General features: G+C 49.2%; 1 protein-coding gene across 4 annotated transcripts in view; it reads right to left on the reverse strand.

The window, feature by feature from the left end:
• LOC138843235 (USP6 N-terminal-like protein) overlaps positions 1 to 17261 on the reverse strand; it is a 42620-nt gene extending 25359 nt beyond the window's left edge. The window contains exons 1-2 of one of the 4 annotated variants that reach the window (XR_011384252.1): positions 16438 to 17225; positions 1979 to 2137 (exon numbers count right to left, since the gene is read on the reverse strand). Coding sequence is in view for 1 of the 4 variants with exons in the window: in XM_070063263.1 (XP_069919364.1) it covers positions 1979 to 2137; positions 16438 to 16572 (294 nt within the window). In the remaining 3 variants the exon portion in view is untranslated. Of the gene's footprint in view, positions 1 to 1978; positions 2138 to 16437 lie in introns of all 4 variants that reach the window. The other 3 variants (XR_011384255.1, XR_011384253.1, XM_070063263.1) reach the window with 3 other exon arrangements.
• Positions 17262 to 17855: the final 594 nt, after the last annotated feature.

Consider the following 17855-nt stretch of genomic DNA (forward strand, 5'->3'; position numbering starts at 1 on the left):
TTATTTTATTTATTTTTTTTGACAAGCAGAGTAGGACAGTGAGAGTGAGAGAGTGAGAGAGAGAGTGAGAGAGAGAGAGAGAGAGAGAGAAAGGTCTTCCTTTTTCCGTTGGTTCACCCCCCAAGGGGCTGCCACGGGCGGCGCATTGAAGCCAGTGCACTGTTCCAATCCGAAGCCAGGAGCCAGGTGCCTCCTCCTGGTCTCCCATGCAGGTGCAGGGGCCAAGCACTCAGGCCATCCTCCACTGCACTCCCAGGCCACAGCAGAGAGCTGGCCTGGAAGAGGAGCAACTGGGACAGAATCCGGCGCCCTGACTGGGACTAGAACCCGGGGTGCCACCGCTGCAGGCAGAGGATTAGCCTAGTGAGCCACGGAGCTGGCCAAGAAAATCTTTTTCAAAAAAGATAAATAAAGGACCAGTGCTGTGGTTCAACGTCTTAGGGCCTAGGCCTGTGGTGCCAGCATCCTGCATCCCATGTGGGTGCTAGTTCGGATCTTGTCTGCTCCACTTCCAATCCAGCTCTATGCAATGACCTGGGAAGGCACCAGAGGATGGCCCGGGTCCTTGGGCCCCTGTGCCCATGTGGGAGGCCCAGGGAAGGTTCCTGGCTCCTGGCTTCAGGTCAACTCAACTCTGGGGGGTGAGGCGTGCTGTTGTGCAGTGGGTTAAAGCCCAGCCTGCAGTGCTGGCATCCCATATGGGCAGTGGTTCATGTCCTGGCTGCTCCTCTTCTGATCCAGTTCTATGCTATGGCCTGGGAAAGCAGTAGAGGATGGCCCAAGTCCTTGGGTCTCTGCACCTGCGTGGAAGACCTGGAAGAAACTCTTGGCTCCTGGCTTTGGATCAGCTCAGCTCTGGCCACTGCGGATTTTTGGTGAGAGAACCAATGGAAGGAATGGATTCGCTCTCTCGCTGACTCTACTTCTAACTCTTACAAAAAAAAAAAAAAAAAAAAAAAAAAAAAAACAACAATGAGGAAGTATATAGAGAACATTTACCCCACAGCCTAGACATAATCAATGTTCAAAAGTAGTAGTTATTTTTATTTTTACTAAGAAAGGTAGTATCTACACTACATCTAGATAATTACAGGGGGCAGGTATTACGGGGTCCCAGGTGGAGCCACCATCTGTGAAGCCACCATCCCATTATGGGCACCGGTTCATTTCCAGGCCGCTCTACTTCCAATCCAGCTCCCTGTTGATGGCCTAGGAAAAGTAGCAGAATGTAGCCCAAGTGCTTGGGCCACTGCTACCAACATGGGAGACCCAGATGGAGCTCCCAGATTCCACCTGGCCCAGAACCAGCCATTGTGGCCATCTGGGGAGTAAGCCAGTAGATAGAAGATATTTCTCTCTCTCTCTCTCTCTCTCTCTCTAACTCTGACTTTCGAATAAAAAAAATTACAAGGATAAAGTACAATATAGCAGTTCTAAAACTATTCACATAAAAAATACTTAATGAGCTTTTCTTTTTAAACAAATATTAGATTTCTAATAAGATAAAGTCAAATAACTAAAGAGAAATATCAATCTAAAATAACAGGTAAATCAGTCTCTCTCCACACACACACAATAAACACTAAAGAGATACCCAACTTTGCAAGTGAAAAAATGCAAGTTAAAACAAGAGATCATGTTCACCCAGCAAACAAGCAGAAATTAAAAAGCCTATTAACAGGGCCGGTGCTGTGGTGCAGCAGGTAAAGCCACTGCCTGCAGTGCTGGCATCACATATGTGTGTCAGTTCAAGTCCTGGCTGCTACTACTTTTTATAAGTTGCTTTTTTAAGTCAAAAGGCACAGAGCTCAGGCCCGGGAGGGGGTGCCAGAGAATACTACTCACAGCCAGTTTGACCAGCACCAACTCACAGGCTGCCTCCTGCAGAACCCAGACCTTCAAAACCTGCTTACGGGTAACTGATGGCACATAAATAAATAATAAAGATACAATAAATAAAGTGCATTCAGATACATACCTGTCCTTCTTCCAACACTGATGGTTTTATTTCTGTATCTTTACACATGCTGTTATAGAAGCCATTCATGGCGCTATTTAGTTTTTGATAGTCGACTTCATGATCCAAAAAGGGACTACATCCTTTTATAATAACCCAGAAGCAATCTGGGTCTTCAACCTGCAGAATTTTTAAAAGATTATAAAATCATGCATGATTTCTTTTAAAACCAAATAAACCTCAGAACCATGTAACTTTCTAATTTAAGTGATCTATCATTTTTGACAACTACCTTTATCTTAAATGGTCATACCAAAGAGCCAAAGATAAAATTTAAAACATGTAATCAATAATATGTAATTCTCAATTATGTATTACAACTCAAAAAGCAATCAGTTCTATTTGGTCTCCTGTAGCTTAAAAATATAAATATTAAAAATATTCTTATTATTAAAATACCTATTAAAACATCCATATATATAAAAGGTTCAGAACATTTTTAGTATTCTTTTTGTGTAAGAAAAATAAGTATGAATATATATACAGCCTGCTCATATTTTTTAAATGACAGCAGATGAACCAAAACAAATACAGATTACCTCCTACAGGAGAAAAGAATGGAGTAGAAAGAATAAGGATGAAACTTCGACTGAATTCTCTGAATGGGTCTTATCTACTCTTGTTATTAGAAACCAAGATTTTTATTGTTAGGGAAAAGAATTATAAAATGGAAAATTAAATTTTTAAAAAGATTTTATTTATTTGAGAGGTAGAGTTGCAGAGAGAGGGAGAGACAGAGAAAAAGGTCTTTCATCCGCTAGTTCACTCCCCAAATGCCCACAATGGCCAGAGCTGGGCAGATCCGAGACCAGGAGCCAGGAGCTTCTTCTGGGTCTCCCATGCAGGTGCAGGGGCCCAAATACTTGGACCATCTTTTACTGCTTTTCCAGGCCATACAATAGAGCTGGATAGAAGAGGAGTAGCTAAGACATGAACTGGCGCCCATAAGGGATGCCGGCACCACAGGCAAAGGCTTAGCCTACTATGCCACAGCACCAGCCCCCCAAAATTAAGTTTGATTGACAACATCACTAAGAACTCATGATTTGGGGCAGACGCTGTGGTGCAGTGGGTTAAAGCCCTGGCCTGAAGCGCCAGCATTCCATATGGGTGCCGGTTCGAGTCCCAGCTGCTCCACTTCTGATCCAGCTCTCTGCTGTGGCCTGGGAAAGCAGTAGAAGATAGCCCAAGTCCTTGGACCCCTGCATCCACGTGGGAGACCTGGAGGAAGCTTTTGGGTTCGGATTGGCACAGCTCCGGCCGTTGTAGCCATCTGGGGAATGAACCAGCAGATGGAAGAACACTCTTTCTGTCTTTACCTCTCTCTGTAACTCTTTCAAATAAATAAAATTAAATTTTAAAAAATAACTCATGATTTTTTTTTTTTTTGGACAGGCAGAGTTAGACAGTGAGAGACAGAGAGAGAGAAAGGTCTTCCTTCTGTTGGCTCACCCCCCACATGGCCGCTACAGCCAGCATGCTGCGCCGATCTGAAGCCAGGAGCCAGGTGCTTCCTCCTGGTCTCCCATGCAGGTTTTGGGCCCAAGGACATAGGCCATCCTCCACTGCCTTCCCGGGCCACAGCAGAGAGCTAGACTGGAAGAGGAGCAACTGGGACAGAATCCAGTGCCCCAACTGGGACTAGAACCTGGGGTGCCGGTGCCACAGGCGGAGGATTAGCATAGTGAACCACGGCGCCGGCCAGAACTCACGAGTTTTCAGAGGTTTTCCCTAACTCTGTCTACTGAAAAGGTATGGAAGCAGAAACACCCAGAGATATGGAGTCTAAGTTACCAGTGGCAGGAATAGAAGAGTTCATCTTAGTAATCGTATTATTTTTCTGAATGTTTGACTATTCTCATAATAAATAACTGGAAAATGAACAGCAGTCATTCTGGCAAGGGCAAAATAGTGTATAAGTTACACACACAGCACAATTATGAACCCTGAAAAAACACAAAATAAATGAAGAGCTAGCATAAGCAACAGACACTGGAGAGCTGACCCTCGAAAGAAGGAACTTCACTGGGCACTATCCCAGAACACCTCCCAGTTGTACAGAGTGGCAACAACGCAACACAAAGTCACACTGTGGCTCGGGGAATCAGAGCTGTCGGTGCCAGTGAGGATTAGGGGGAGAAATTCTGAAATAGAGCCATAGAGGGAGCCCTGATGTCTGCACATCAACACCCCTCCCACCCTTGCCAAGTCCTGAACGGCAATGGGGGAGACAGCAAGGAGTACTGAGTAAGTGAGCAGTGCAGGGCTCAGAGGAGCACGCAGTTACAGCTGCTGCCCCTAGAAACAGCACTCCGGGCATGTGGCTCCATTCAGTCCTTCGCACTCAGAGACAACCAGATTCCGGCTTCCAGCAGCACAAGGCCACAACCCTGGGATGACTGCAATTATTCATTAAAGTGCTCACTTGAGTGGTGAGCATGTGGCCTAACAGTCATGACACTCACTGAATCCCCCCACCAGAGTGCTAAAGATTCAATATTCAGTTCCAGCTCCTGACTCCAGCTTCCTGCTAATGCAGAGCCTGGGAGGCAGCAGTGATGGCCCAACTGGGTTCCTGCTACCCATGCAGGAGACCTGGAATGGGTTCCCTACTGCCAGCTTTGGCTTCAGTCCAGTCCTGGCCATGGTAGGCGTTTGGGAAGTGTATCAGTAGATAAGAGCTATTTCTCTCCCCCGACCCCTGTCACTCTTAAATAAAATTGATAAATAAGCAAGCCTGCCTGCCTGCCTGAATAAGCTCCACAATGCCAGAAGAACTGACTGTTCAGGCTATCATCTGAGGCAGGCCCCAACCTTCCGTTCTTAGAAGCTTCACTCAAAAAAGCTTACAAATCTGGAAGTGTGTCCCTGCTCAGTAGCCACTCCTATGAGGCCAGGGCCGCCATGCCAGTTTCTGCAAGAAGACAGCGTGCTAACTTCCATAACTTCCAGCTAGCACACACAGCTGGGATCACGCATTTACCCTGAATGACCTCTTCTCACTCTTCCCTTGAGCTGTGCCAACCCCAGCCCTCCCTTTAAAACACCCAGGCACCTCCGCACCACTGGTAATGGAGCTCAGCTCTCCTCAGGAGGTACTGAATAAAATCTGTTTTCACTGCTTTAACTAGTCTCTGGCCTCCAAACAAAAAACAAACAAACAAACAAACAAAAAAGCCCGGACACTCACCCCAAGGAAAGAGTGGAGCCCGCCAACCAGAGGGCGGGAAGCAGCTCAGGGTTCAGTGCCGGAGCAGAGCCCTCCCTGCAGAACAAGAGCCTGTGCTCTCACGGCAACAGCCAAGCAGGGTGCAGGAACCGAGCCTCCCCAAGTGTGGCAGAGGCCTTTGTCTTTTACTTAAACTTGTTTCTAGCTGACACCATTGAAGTTGTGCTAGAGGCTTTCCCAAGGTCCAAAGAAGAAAGAGAAATCTGTCCTGGGAATGAAATGTGGCTGTCATCTGCTTACCTATGAAGGCTTCAACTGTAATCCCTATTGGCTTCTATGCAACCATTACAGGTTCTGCAATGATGCTAACCCTTGCCAGACAGCAGGTGACTAAATGAAAAATGGCCATTTAACAGATCTCAGGTTGATAAAACTGATTTCCAGTTTTATAAAAAATAAAATTCCATATAAATGTAGTTCTGACATTAATTCAGACAAAGCATGATACAATGCCAGTATCTTCAGTCATCTGTAAAGGGCTCATGGCCCCTTCCCCATTCCTTCTGCCCTCAGCCCACCCCCTCCCCATTTCCTCCCTTCCTTCTGACAACCAGTGCAACCTCCTCTGGTTGGGGAACCAGGTGCAACCTCCCCCAGACTCCTTGCAAAACAACTAATTAAATAGATGAGCTGCACAGGGCAGCTTTCTAATTAGATTTGAGGAAAGTTCCCAAGGCTTCCCAGAGCCCCCTAGTTCCACTTTCCACCAGCTGCAAAGTCCTCTCCCTCCCCCACAGCGACAGTGGCAAACTCCCTCCTTAACCAGGTAAAACCCCAGCCCCAAGTGCACTCCAGACCAGACTTTTCTAGAACAGGATGCTTTTCCCTCTTTGCCTTAATGAAGTGACCTGTCTCCGTTGATGTCAGTTCTCTCATCCCGTGGCGGCGGGGGGGGGGGGGTACAAAAGGCCAGAACCCCAGCTATTCCAACCCTAACAATCTGGGTAGTTGCTAAATATCAATCTGTTTTTTTTTTTTTTTTGACGTAAGGTTAAAATCTGATCCTCTGTAAAAGCAATGAGGTTGATGAAATACATAAGTGTTAATAGATATTTGGGAAAATAGTCTTTTTGTATCCTACTGAGATAATCCTTGTCTCATTAAGTTCTACTTGTTTAAAAACAGCTGAGTTCTAAAAGTTTCAAAGTTTTAAAAGTCTGTTTAAATATGGACTTGTTTTACATGTCAAGCATAGAAAGCTAAGACACTGTGGCAAAAAATGTTCTACATGAAGGATCTCCGTGAGGCCCCAGTGGAAAGCAGCAGCCATCAAAAGAGGATGTACTTTTCTCTAAAGGGAGGAGAGAACTTCCACTTTGCTTATGGCCTTGTCCAAATACTGAGAGTTGTGGACTCAAAAGGCTTCCTTAACCTATGCAGCTCATGTCAAGAGCCTCAGGTGGTTACTGACGTCATAGATAAAAAAAATTAACACTCTTAAGATTTCTTTATTTGAAAGTCAAGAGTTAGAGAGAGGTCTTCCATCTGCTGGTTCACTCTCCAATTGGCCGCAATGGCCGGAGCTGTGCCAATCTGAAGCCAGGAGCCAGCGCCCATATGAGATGTCGGCGCTTCAGGCCAGGGCGTTAACCTGTTGCACCAGAGCCAGCCCCATTAATTTTTTTTTTTGTCTTTTCTTTTCTTTTTTTTTCTTCCAACAGGCAGAGTGGACAGTGAGAGAGAGAGACAGAGAGAAAGGTCTTCCTTTTTGCCGTTGGTTCACCCTCCAATGGCCGCTGCAGCCGGCGCACTGGGCTGATCCGATGGCAGGAGCCAGATACTTATGTGCAGATTGTGTGTCTATATAAAAATTATTAAAAACTGCTAAATTAACACAAATTACCTTTCTGGTGCACCTGACTTAAATAAATATGATAAATAGGCTGTTCTCAATTTGTTGGTAAAGAAAAACTAAAAAAAAAATTTTTTTTTAAGTTATTGACATGTTTGCATTTGGGTCTGCTGGTCAAACAAGTTGCACTTGTGTTAGGTATTTGCAACCATAAAGGTATACTATTTATCTAAAAACAATATAGTTAGAGGTATAATACAGTGCTCATTGCTCCCTCTAAAGTCCAAGTTAAAGTTGTTCTTGGCAAATTAATAACAAAATTTATAGACAAATTAGTGAAACCATCTTCATGTTTTGACTTACTTAAAGAACATAGCTCTCCTCATGGGCACTGCATTGTTTCAAAAAAAAAAAAAAACTGTCAAAACATGCCTGTGACTACAGACTTCTAGCTCAGCCACCAAAGATTAAGGACAGAATGCAACAACCCCTTAACTGACATCCTAGAGGATGCCTCTGTGGTCTGCTTTAGCAGGAGGAATGTAAAGATAGCTGTCAAGCCAACTAATAGCTACTTTACACAGTGTTCTGCCATCAAAAAGACCCAGTGAGGCCAGTCCATCCCAAATGGCATCAGGCTTCAATTTGGAAAGCCAGGAGATGGGGCAAACAGCCATCCTGAAAAAAGCCAGCCTCTACCAAATTTTGTCAAGAGCTGAGTGAATGGAATTGCCTTGGGGCTGAAGGGATCCCAGGTTAGAACCACAGATCCTACTGGCTCCAAGCTCAAAGAGCCCTTTACTCTGCCAGCTTCCAAGATAACTACTGCCTTTGAGGGCAAGGCCTCGGGTCAGGACAGGCAGGACTGCAATCTTCCTTTCAGAAGTGCCGCCTCTTCTGTACTAACCTCCTGTTCAAGCCAGCTCTTCTCCCAGGCCGCCTAGGTAATGGAGTCAACAGGGCGTCTTCCCTCAAGAGGTTCACACCTTTCTTATGATGTCTCTTCCACTATCCCATGTAAAGACAGAGAGAGGTCGGGCCTCATACGTACCTGGCCAGGCCTACATGCCTCTCTCTGTGAGAAAACCTGCTCCTGGTTTAGAGAACACATTTCTTAGGTACTCTAATAACGATTCAATCTTTTTGTTTTAGATCCTGTTGTATCTAATTTGCTTGTTAGACCTGCAAATTCCAGACTTAGAAAGCCACAAAGTGGGGAAAAGTCCTCTATTGTAAAAAAGCCTTCTCGGGGCTGGCGCTATGGTGCAGCGGGTTAACACCCTGGCCTGAACTGCTGGCATCCCAGATGGGCGCTGGTTGGAGTCCCAGCTGCTCCACTTCCGATCCAGCTCTCTGCTATGGCCTGGGAAAGCAATAGAAGATGGCCCAAGCCCTTGGGCCCCTGCACCCGCGTGGGAGACCGGGAAGAAGCTCCTGGCTCCTGGCTTCGGATCAGCTTAGCTCTGGCCATTGTGGCAAACTGGGGAGTGAAACAACGGAAGGAATACCTTTATCTCTGTCTTTCCCTCTCACTGCCTAACTGTACCTCTCAAATAAATAAAATCTTTAAATCAAATAAAAAAGCCTTCAACCAGATAAAACAAACCCTTAGAAATAAACAGACCCTTGTTCCATCCACCCCTACTACAGTCAAAGTCCACAAGATAGCTCCCTGGACCCACCACAACAGACAGGCAGGTGGGCTGAAACTGGAGTGCAGCTCAAATCCAGCAATACCATACAAGCTGAGCCTCTCAAACAGGAGGGTCAGCCCTAAAGAGACCAGCAGGGCCGGTGGCTGCAGAGAAACTCCGGAAGTGGACTGATTTACCCAGGCCGGAGCTTGAGGAAACAGCTGCCCAATAAAATAAATGCAGCGATCCTTTAGTTTTTGTCTCTTTAGATTGGTTTTAAAATTTTAAGCAACTTTTGTATACAAATAGGTGATGAGGACAAGATCATAAAAACAATTACTGATCAAACGAAAAAGGTCACCCTTGGGGCAGGGGTTGTCCATCCACCTCAGCGGAGGGCCCAACTGGACCCTCAGCACCATGGGCTATGCGCCTTGAGGGGTGGCTGACAGTAATGGAGGCCGTTCACGCGATGCTGCGCAGTGCTGGGGGTGGGAACCCCCCTAGCACCTGTGGGGGCCGTAATTAAGAAACGGCTGTTTTCCCCTGAAGTGCTCTAGAAACACAACGCAATTCCAACAGGTTTTACTGGTTGATTTTTGCAGGGAAGGGGTGGTTACAAATCAGCATGCTAATAATGAGATCCTCCTTGGAAAGACAAAGGAATTAGGGGCTGGTGCTGTGGTGCAGCGGGTTAAAGCCACAGCCTGCAGCAATGGCAAACCATATAGGCATCAGTCTGAGTCCTGGCTGCTCCACTTCCGATCCAGCTCTCTGCTATGGCCTGGGAAAGCAGCAGAAGATGGCCCAAGTCCTTGGGGCCCGGCACCTGCGTGGGAGACCTGGAAGAAGCTCCTGGCTTCAGATCAGATAAGCTCTAGGCATTGCAGTCATTTGGGGAGTGAACCAGCAGAGGGAAGACCTCTCTCTCTGGCTCCACCTCTCTCTGTAACTCTCACTTTCAAATAAATAAAAATAAATCTTTGGTTAAATAAAATCAAAGGAATTCAAACAGCCTAACTAATCATGAGAAAGAAGAACACAACTGGAGGACTCACTATCCGACCTCAAGTCCCAGTCTCAGCCGTGAGACTACAGCCATCAGGCGAGGGTGGCACTGGACAAAGCACAGGTGCTGAGCTCCATAGGACACACACACACAAAGGGACACACGTGAACATGGTCAGCTCCTGTTTGATAAAGGCACACAGGAATGCAATGTACACAGTATACTCTTTTCAACAAATGGTCCTGCAGCAATTAGATACCCACATGCAAATAAAACAAAACCTCCATCCATTCCTGACCCCAAACAAAAAATTAAGTCAGATGGATCACATAGCTAAATGTGAAACTCCTAAAAGAATAGGAGGCAACCTTTGTGGCTAAATTAGACAAAGATAACATTACCAAAAGTGTAATTCATAGAAGCAAAGACTGATAAATTAAAGTCCATCCAAATTAAAACCTTCTGCTCCTTGAAAAACATAAGAGAAAGGAAACTGGGAGGAAGTATTCACACATCATACATCTAACAAAGAACTTTGTAATATATAAAGAACTTTAAGGAGTTCATAATTATTAGAAGAATGTACAAATCTTAACATATACCTCACCAAAGATGGCAAACAAGCTGGTGACAAGGAAATGCAAATTAGTACCACAATGAGATACCATTGCCCACCTACTAGAATGGCTACAATTTATAAACTGGCGCTAAGGCCTAGCCGGTAAAGCTGCTGCAACCCCTGCATCCCATAAGGGCGTGGGTTCCAGTCACAGCTGCTCTACTTCCAATCCAGCTCCCTGTAATGTAATTGCCTGGGACAGCAGTGGAGGATGGCCCAAGTGCTTGAGCCCCTGCACCCACAAAAGAGACCCAGATGGAGTCGGGGCTCCTGGCTTTGGCCTGGCCCAGCTCCCACCTTTGCGGTCAATTCAAGAGTGAACCAAGGCTGGTGCTGCGGCTCAATAGGCTAATCCTCCGTCTTGTGGCGCCGGCACACCGAGTTCTAGTCCAAGTTGGGGCGCCGGATTCTCTCCCGGTTGCCCCTCTTCCAGGCCAGCTCTCTGCTGTGGCTTGGGAATGCAGTGGAGGATGGCCCAAGTGCTTGGGCCCTGCACCCCATGGGAGACCAGGAGAAGCACCTGGCTCCTGCCATCAGATCAGCGTGATGCACCGGCCGCAGTGCACCGGGAGCAGCAGCCATTGGAGGGTGAACCAACGGCAAAGGAAGACCTTTCTCTCTGTCTCTCTCTCACTGTCCACTCTGTAAAAAAAAAAAAAAAAAAAAAAAAAGAGTGAACCAGCAGATGGAAGATCTCTAACTCTGCCTGTCGAAATCATCAATCTTTAAAAAACAAACAAAAAACCTGACAATACTAATTGTATATACGGATGAAGAGCAAATAGAACTCAGACTTTTTTTTTTTATTAGAGTTAGTGAGAGAGAGAGAGACAGACGGAAAGGTCTTCCTTCCGTTGGTTCACCCCCCAAATGGCTGCTATGGCCGGCACACTGCGCCAACCCGAAGCCAGGAGCCAGGTGCTTCCTCCTGGTCTCCCATGGGGTGCAGGGCCCAAGCACTTGGGCCATCCTCCACTGCCTTCCCGGGCCACAGCAGAGAGCTGGACTGCAAGAGGAGCAACCGGGACTAGAACCCAGAGCCCACATGGGATGCCGGCGCCGCAGGCGGAGGATTAACCAAGTGAGCCACAGAACCGCCTCCCCCCCCCCACCTTTTTATTAGACAGGCAAAGTTAGACAGTGAGAGAGAGAAAAAGGGAACTCAGACATTTTTGACAGGAATGCAAAAAGGCAGTTATATTGGAACACAGTCCATCGGTTTCTCATAAAGTTAAAACACAAGTAATTCCATCCTTGTTATTCTCCCAAATGAAATGAACTCGAGTCCATACAACTACCTGTATGCAAAGATGATAGCAATGCTGTTCATCATCTCCCTAAACTGAAACAACTCCAGTGGCCTGTGAGTATAAACTGCTGTGTGTGCACACAACGGAATACTACTCTGCCACTGACCCTACGCAGCAACACAAAGCAGTATCCAATGTGTCGTCTTTGAAGAAGCCACAGTGAAAGGCCACTACTGCTCTGGGATTCTGCACGCACCCATTTCTGTGACATTCTAGAAAAGAAAAACTAATAGCAGCAGAAAACAATCTTCTTTATAAAGCATTACAGGTGGAGAAAGATACAGCTACAAAGGAGCGTCATCATGGGAATATGGGGAAGTGAGGAAATGCTTCTGCATTTTGACTGTGGGGGTGATTACACGATGCTATGCATTTTTCAAAATACAGAATTCTACACAAAAAGGAATGAATTTTTCTGTAAATAAATTATACATCAATTAAAAAATAGGGGTGGGCTTTTGTCATAGCAGTGAATCCTCAGGCCGGGTCTGCATTCCACATGGGAGTGCTTAGGTTTCCGTCCACGTTCTGATGCAGATTCCAGCTTGCTGCTAATCAGTGCACACTCTAGGAGGCCTCTTGACCATGGCTTGAGTGACTGGGTCCCTGTCCTCAGTGTGGGGGACTCAGGGTGAGTTCCCAGCTCCAAGCTTTGGCCTGGCCCCGCCTTGGCTACTGTGGGCATCTGGGGTGTGAACAAAGGTTTGGGAGAGCTCTGTCTCTCCTTGTGTCTCTACCTTTCAAATAGATAAGAGTTTGGTGGGTGTCCCAATATTGATACTATTTCCCACACTTTTCTGCATCTCCAATGTATTTTCTAATAAAAAGTTAAAATTTTTAAATTAATCTGAATTTTTTAAAAAGATTTACTTATTTATTTCAAACGCAGAGTTAGAGAGGGAGGGAGGCAGAGAGGGGGGCAGAGAGAGATCTTCCACCCACCAATTCACTCCCCAAATGGTTGCAATGACCAGGGCTGGACCAGGCTGAAGCCAAGAGCTTCATCTGGGTCTCCCACATGGTGGCAGAGGCCCAAGCACTTGTGTCATCTTCTGTTGCTTTCCCAGGCACATTAGCAGGGAGCTAGATCTTAAGTGGAGCAGATGAGATTTGAACAGGTGCCCATATGGGGTCCTGACATCACAGGTGGTAGCTTACCTTGCTATACCACAATGCTGGCCCCAGCATCAAATTTTTTTTTTAAAACATCTTGTCCTCTGACGTGGCATAACTTATGTAGCATTTTTACTAAAAGTGTCTAACCTAAATATATTAATATAGTTATAATTATTGAGGAATACTTTGCAAAGTGACTGCCCTTATTCTTCAGAAATTTCAGTATCATCAAAGATAGACCAATGTCTTGCCTGAATGAACTCTACAAGGCCATGACAATTAAATGCATGTGTAGTTCTGGGTTCTTTATCAGAAAAAACAAGCTACAGTAGACCTTATCAGGACAAAGGGAGTACAGACTGTGTATCAGGTAACAGACTTGCACCAACATTAAATTTCTCAAGTGTGATGATTACATTATAGTTCTATAAGAGGAAGGCTTTGTTCCTAGAAAAATCACTTAAGTGCTCTGAGTTCTAGACTCATTCTCAAATGGCTCAACCAAAAAAGAAAAAGTAATTTTTACATACACATATTTCTGAAGTGCAAACGCAGCAAAGCGTTACCAACCAGTTAGTGTGGGTGTAGTACACACAGGCATTCATGATGCTGTTTTGTGTTTGAAAATTTTCCAAAGAGTAATTTAGGAAAGACGTTTACAAAGCATTCTTAGGGGTGGGCGTTTGGGGCAGCAGTCAGCTCACGGCTTGGCACACTCAGAGTGCCTGGTTCACATCAAGGCCACACAACCACCAATCCAGCTTCCTGCCAACGTGCCTACTGGTCAGGCAGCAGATGATGGCCCGAGCACTGTGGCGCTGTCACCCACGTGGGAGACCAGGACTGAGCTCTAGGCTCCCAGCTTTGGCCTGGCCCAGCCCTGGCTGCTGTGGGCATTCTGGAGTAAACCAGCAGATGGAAGAACTCTGCTGACCTGTTTTCCCAATGAAAATACATAAATAAATTTTTTAATGTTAAATGTTGAGGCTGCTAGAATGTTTCATTAAAAAAAAAAATCTGCTTCTAAAACCTGTAAAATGCAAGCCAGGCCCAGTTTTTGCAGACAGCAGCACACACAGTTCTAGTTGCCAGTTCCTCCAGGAGCTTCCCAGGGAAGGCCGAGGACTACTGCTTTCTGCCACTCTCCAAGGCCACGTGCCCAGCCATCAGGGTGCTACGGCCTCCCAGATTTCAAACACAGACGTGTGTGGCCCGGGATGCTTTCCTCATATTTGCTGTGTGTACTTATGTATTTGAAAAGCAGAGTGACAGAGAGAGATGGACAGCAAGAGCAAGGTGGGGGATGGGGAGAGAGCTCTTCCATCTGCTGGTTCACTCCCCAAATGCCCACAACAGCCAAGTCTGGGAGGAGGGAAGGAACTCCACTCTGACCTCCTACACAGGGGCAGGGGTCAAAGTACTTGGGCCATCATACGCTGCCTTCCCATGTGAGCACACGGGAAGCTGGACCAGAAGCTGAGCGGTCAGATCTGAACAGGCACCCTGATGTGCGATGCAGACATCACACGCGGCACCTAACCAGCTGGGGCGTGCGAGCCCTCCTCCCATTCCTGGCAGCCAACAGCTCTTCTCGGCCCTCCTTAGCCAGGAGAGGTCTCGGCCCCGCCAGATGTGGCAGAGTCTCCTGCAGGCCGGACTCTTCAGGAACAGCACAGCTGCCCTGCTACAGGGCTCCTGGTGATGCGGCTCTCCAGGTACAGCTCTCGCCTCTGTCTGCGTCACTCAGGGAGGCCGCTGTCTTCTGGGTCGCTGCTTCTCTTCTCTGCCGGGTTCCTGTCTCATGACCACCAAGAACCAGTTCGAGTCCCGCCTGTTCCACTTCTGATCCAGCTCCCTGGGAATGTGCCTCGGGGTCCCAGTGCTTGGTCCCCTGCCACCCACATGATAGGCCCGGATGGAGTTCCTGGTTCCTGGCTTCAGACTCTGCCAGATCTGGCTGTTGCGGCCATTTGAGGAATGAACCAGTGGATGGAAGACCTCCCTCTCTGTTGGTCTCTGTCATTCTGTTCTTCAAATAAGTAAATCTTTTTAAAAAGTCGTGGCAAACTCCAGATAAAATTCATCCTTTTGGGCAATTTTAAGTGTACAGTTCAGTAGCATTACGTAGACTGGCACTGTTGTGCAACCATGAGCACTAGCCATCTCCAGAATTCCTCACCTTGCAAAAGTGAATCTCTGTCCTGTACGCACAAACCCAACCTCTGGCAGCTGCCATTCAACTCGCCCACAGAATCATACAGCACGTGGGCCTTTCTGCTTGGCTCACCTCACTTCATATGACATCCTCATGTGTAAGAGGACACCTCCAAACTAACTAATGTGAAAGCTAAATAATTTCCCATCCTCCATGCACACCACCCTGAGGGTACCCCATCACCTGTTGATGGGCACAGGGTGGGAGGGGGCACCGTATCCATGGAAATGCCACATCAATCTGGATCAGGACAGCCAGAACCTGGACCTCACTGGGGCACATACTCCTATAAGGGACAGAAGATTTGCTCCAAGGGTGAGCCAGGTCGCAGTCATAAGTGGAGGCCGGGCAGAGCTGAGGGCAGACATAAGCAGGTTCCAGGGCCCAACACACAGACGGGTTCCCAAGCAGGAGGGCACGAGCCCAGCACTTCTTGCCCAAGTCCTGCACCCACGGGCGTGCACGTGGCAGGATGGGTGAGAGCCCTTTCACAGGAAGGAATTGGGACTAACATATTTAGGACTGATGGAGAACATTGACTAGTGCAGAGGAGCCTCCCAGGGAGACCTGAAATCCCTTCAAAGTCTGAGAGCCGAGGCCGACCCCATGGCTCACTTGGTTCATCCTCTGCCTGGGGCGCCAGCGAACCATATGGGCGCCGGGTTCTAGTCCCAGTTGCTCCTCTTCTAGTCCAGCCCTCTGCTGTGGCCCGGGAGGGCAGTGGAGGATGGCCCAAGTGCTTGGGCCCTGCACCCGCATGGGAGACCAGGAGGAAGCACCTGGCTCCTGGTTTCTGATCGGCGCAGCACGCTGGCCGTGGCGGCCATTTGTGCGGTGAACAAAAGGAAGGAAGACCTTTCTGTCCGTCTGTCTGTCTCTCTCACTGTCTCTAACTCTGTGAAATAAATAAAACAGATTGAAAAGTCTGAGAGCCAGGCCTCCTTGCAAGGAGTCAGCGGCTTCGGGGGTGTGTGACGCTCTGGTCGGGTGAATCCACAGAACACAGACACCACCCATCCCCCTCCTTCGCGGCGCCCCTCCCCATCCCACACTCTGGCTCCGGTTTGTAAACTCCCTCCTCCAGCGCCTCCCCTCCGGCTTCCTCGGGAGCCCTCCCTGCACCTCAAGTCTCCAAGGTGGAGGCCCATGCCCGCCCCGGGGACCAGGACACCCGCGTGAGGAGAGGGCGTGTGGGGGGGGGTCCCGGAAGCCGAGCCCCGAGGGCGGCGGGGGAAGGGCGGGAGCCAGGTCCACGGTTCCCCGCGAGGGCCCTGACCTAGGGCGGACGTGGGCTGGGGTGTGCGGGGCACCAACACACCTGCCAACCTGCCCGAGTCAGGAACGCACACCTAGTGGGAGACAGCTCGCAGCAACCGCCCTCCGGGGTCGTCGGGAACAGCGCACGCGCCCCCTTCTGAAGCGACCCCCACCCGCACTCCAGCCTCCCGCCTGCACCGACCCGGGCCCGACCGTCCGTGCGCGGGCCGCTCGCTCACCTGGAGCACCAGGACCTGGAGCATCTTCGCCGCGCCTCTGGCCCGCTCGCCCTGGACGACGCGCCGGGCGGCGGGCGTGGCGGGCGTGGCGAGCCGCGCGGCCCCTCCCGTCGCCCCGGGGGCGGCCCCTGCCATCGCGCCGGACGCCTCAGGCCTCTGCGGGGGCCGCGCCCACCAGCTCCACGGGGACTCCAGCTTCCTGCCCTGGACGCGCCCCCGCCTGCAGGCCGGCCGCCACGCCCCCCAGTGCCGCGCCTCGTCTTCCCACCCGACGCCGCCGCCGCGGGCGCGCTCTGGGCTCCTCGTGGGCTCCACCCCGCGCCCCCGGCCTCTCGTAATGGCGCCCGCCCCCGCGCCGGCCTCGAGGCGTCCAGAAGCCACGTGGGCGCCCAACGGCCCCGGACAACGGCCGGCCTTGCGCAGCGCCGCCGTGCGGCGGGGAGGGGCGTGGGGTCCCGCGGTCCTGGCGCGCGGCTCGCTTCCTGGGCCGCGGGGCGCCCGGGGGCTTGGGGACCTGGGCTGGCCTCCCCGCCGGGAGCGCGCGGGGCCTGCTGGGCTGTCCACCCCCAGCGTCCAGCGGGCCGCGCTCCCCAGGTCTCTGTGCTGGGCTTGCTTGTCTTAGCGGAAGTGTGCACGACCCCGTCCTCTGAGTGGGCCGGGGTCTGCAGCTCCTGTGACTGAAGCAGCCACCAGAGTTCTCACTTGGAAGGCTCTGTCCCTGCACCCAGAAGAAGCTCCTGGCTTCTGATTGGCCCAGCTCTGGCCATCTGGGGAGTGAACCAGCTGATGGAAGACCTTTCTCTCTGTCTTTCCCTCTCTCTCTAACTAGCACTCAAATAAATAAATAAATAATATTTTTTTAAAAAATGAAAGAAACCTCGACACCCCCCCCCCAAATCCTGGGCCAGGAAGCTTTTACAGCTGAATTCCTTAATATTTCAATGGGGGGGTGGGGGTGGGCGCAAGGTTTCTTAAGCTCTATGTGGAAATGTGTTAATTGATAGGGGCAACCAACAAAATAGTAGAAGACCAGATTAGAGAGAGCATGGGAATTGTTAGGTTCTGTGCTTGGGGGAGCAAGATGTTCAGGTAAGCCTCTAGTTTTAAAAAATAAGCTCGACTCTCTCGGTAACTGACTTTCAAGTAAACCTTTAAAAAAATAAAAATGCAAGGAAAAAAAAAAAAAGCTTGATTCTACAGGCCCCACAGGTGTGTGCTTGACGTCCCCCCAGGAGGACCTTGGGAAAGGACAGGTGTGCGCCTGCGAGTCAGGCAGGAAGCTGCTGATGGGGAGCATGGTGTTCACCTGGTGCTGGGTGGGGGGGTGGCGAGGAAGCAGGCTACATACCTGGCAGGCCAACACGCCTGTCGACAGGTGAGACGTGGAAGGTCCCAGGCCTGAAAGGAGGTGGAGAACA

Source organism: Oryctolagus cuniculus, chromosome 18 (genome assembly GCF_964237555.1).
Source record: "Oryctolagus cuniculus chromosome 18, mOryCun1.1, whole genome shotgun sequence".
Classification (NCBI taxonomy): Eukaryota; Metazoa; Chordata; class Mammalia; order Lagomorpha; family Leporidae; genus Oryctolagus; species Oryctolagus cuniculus.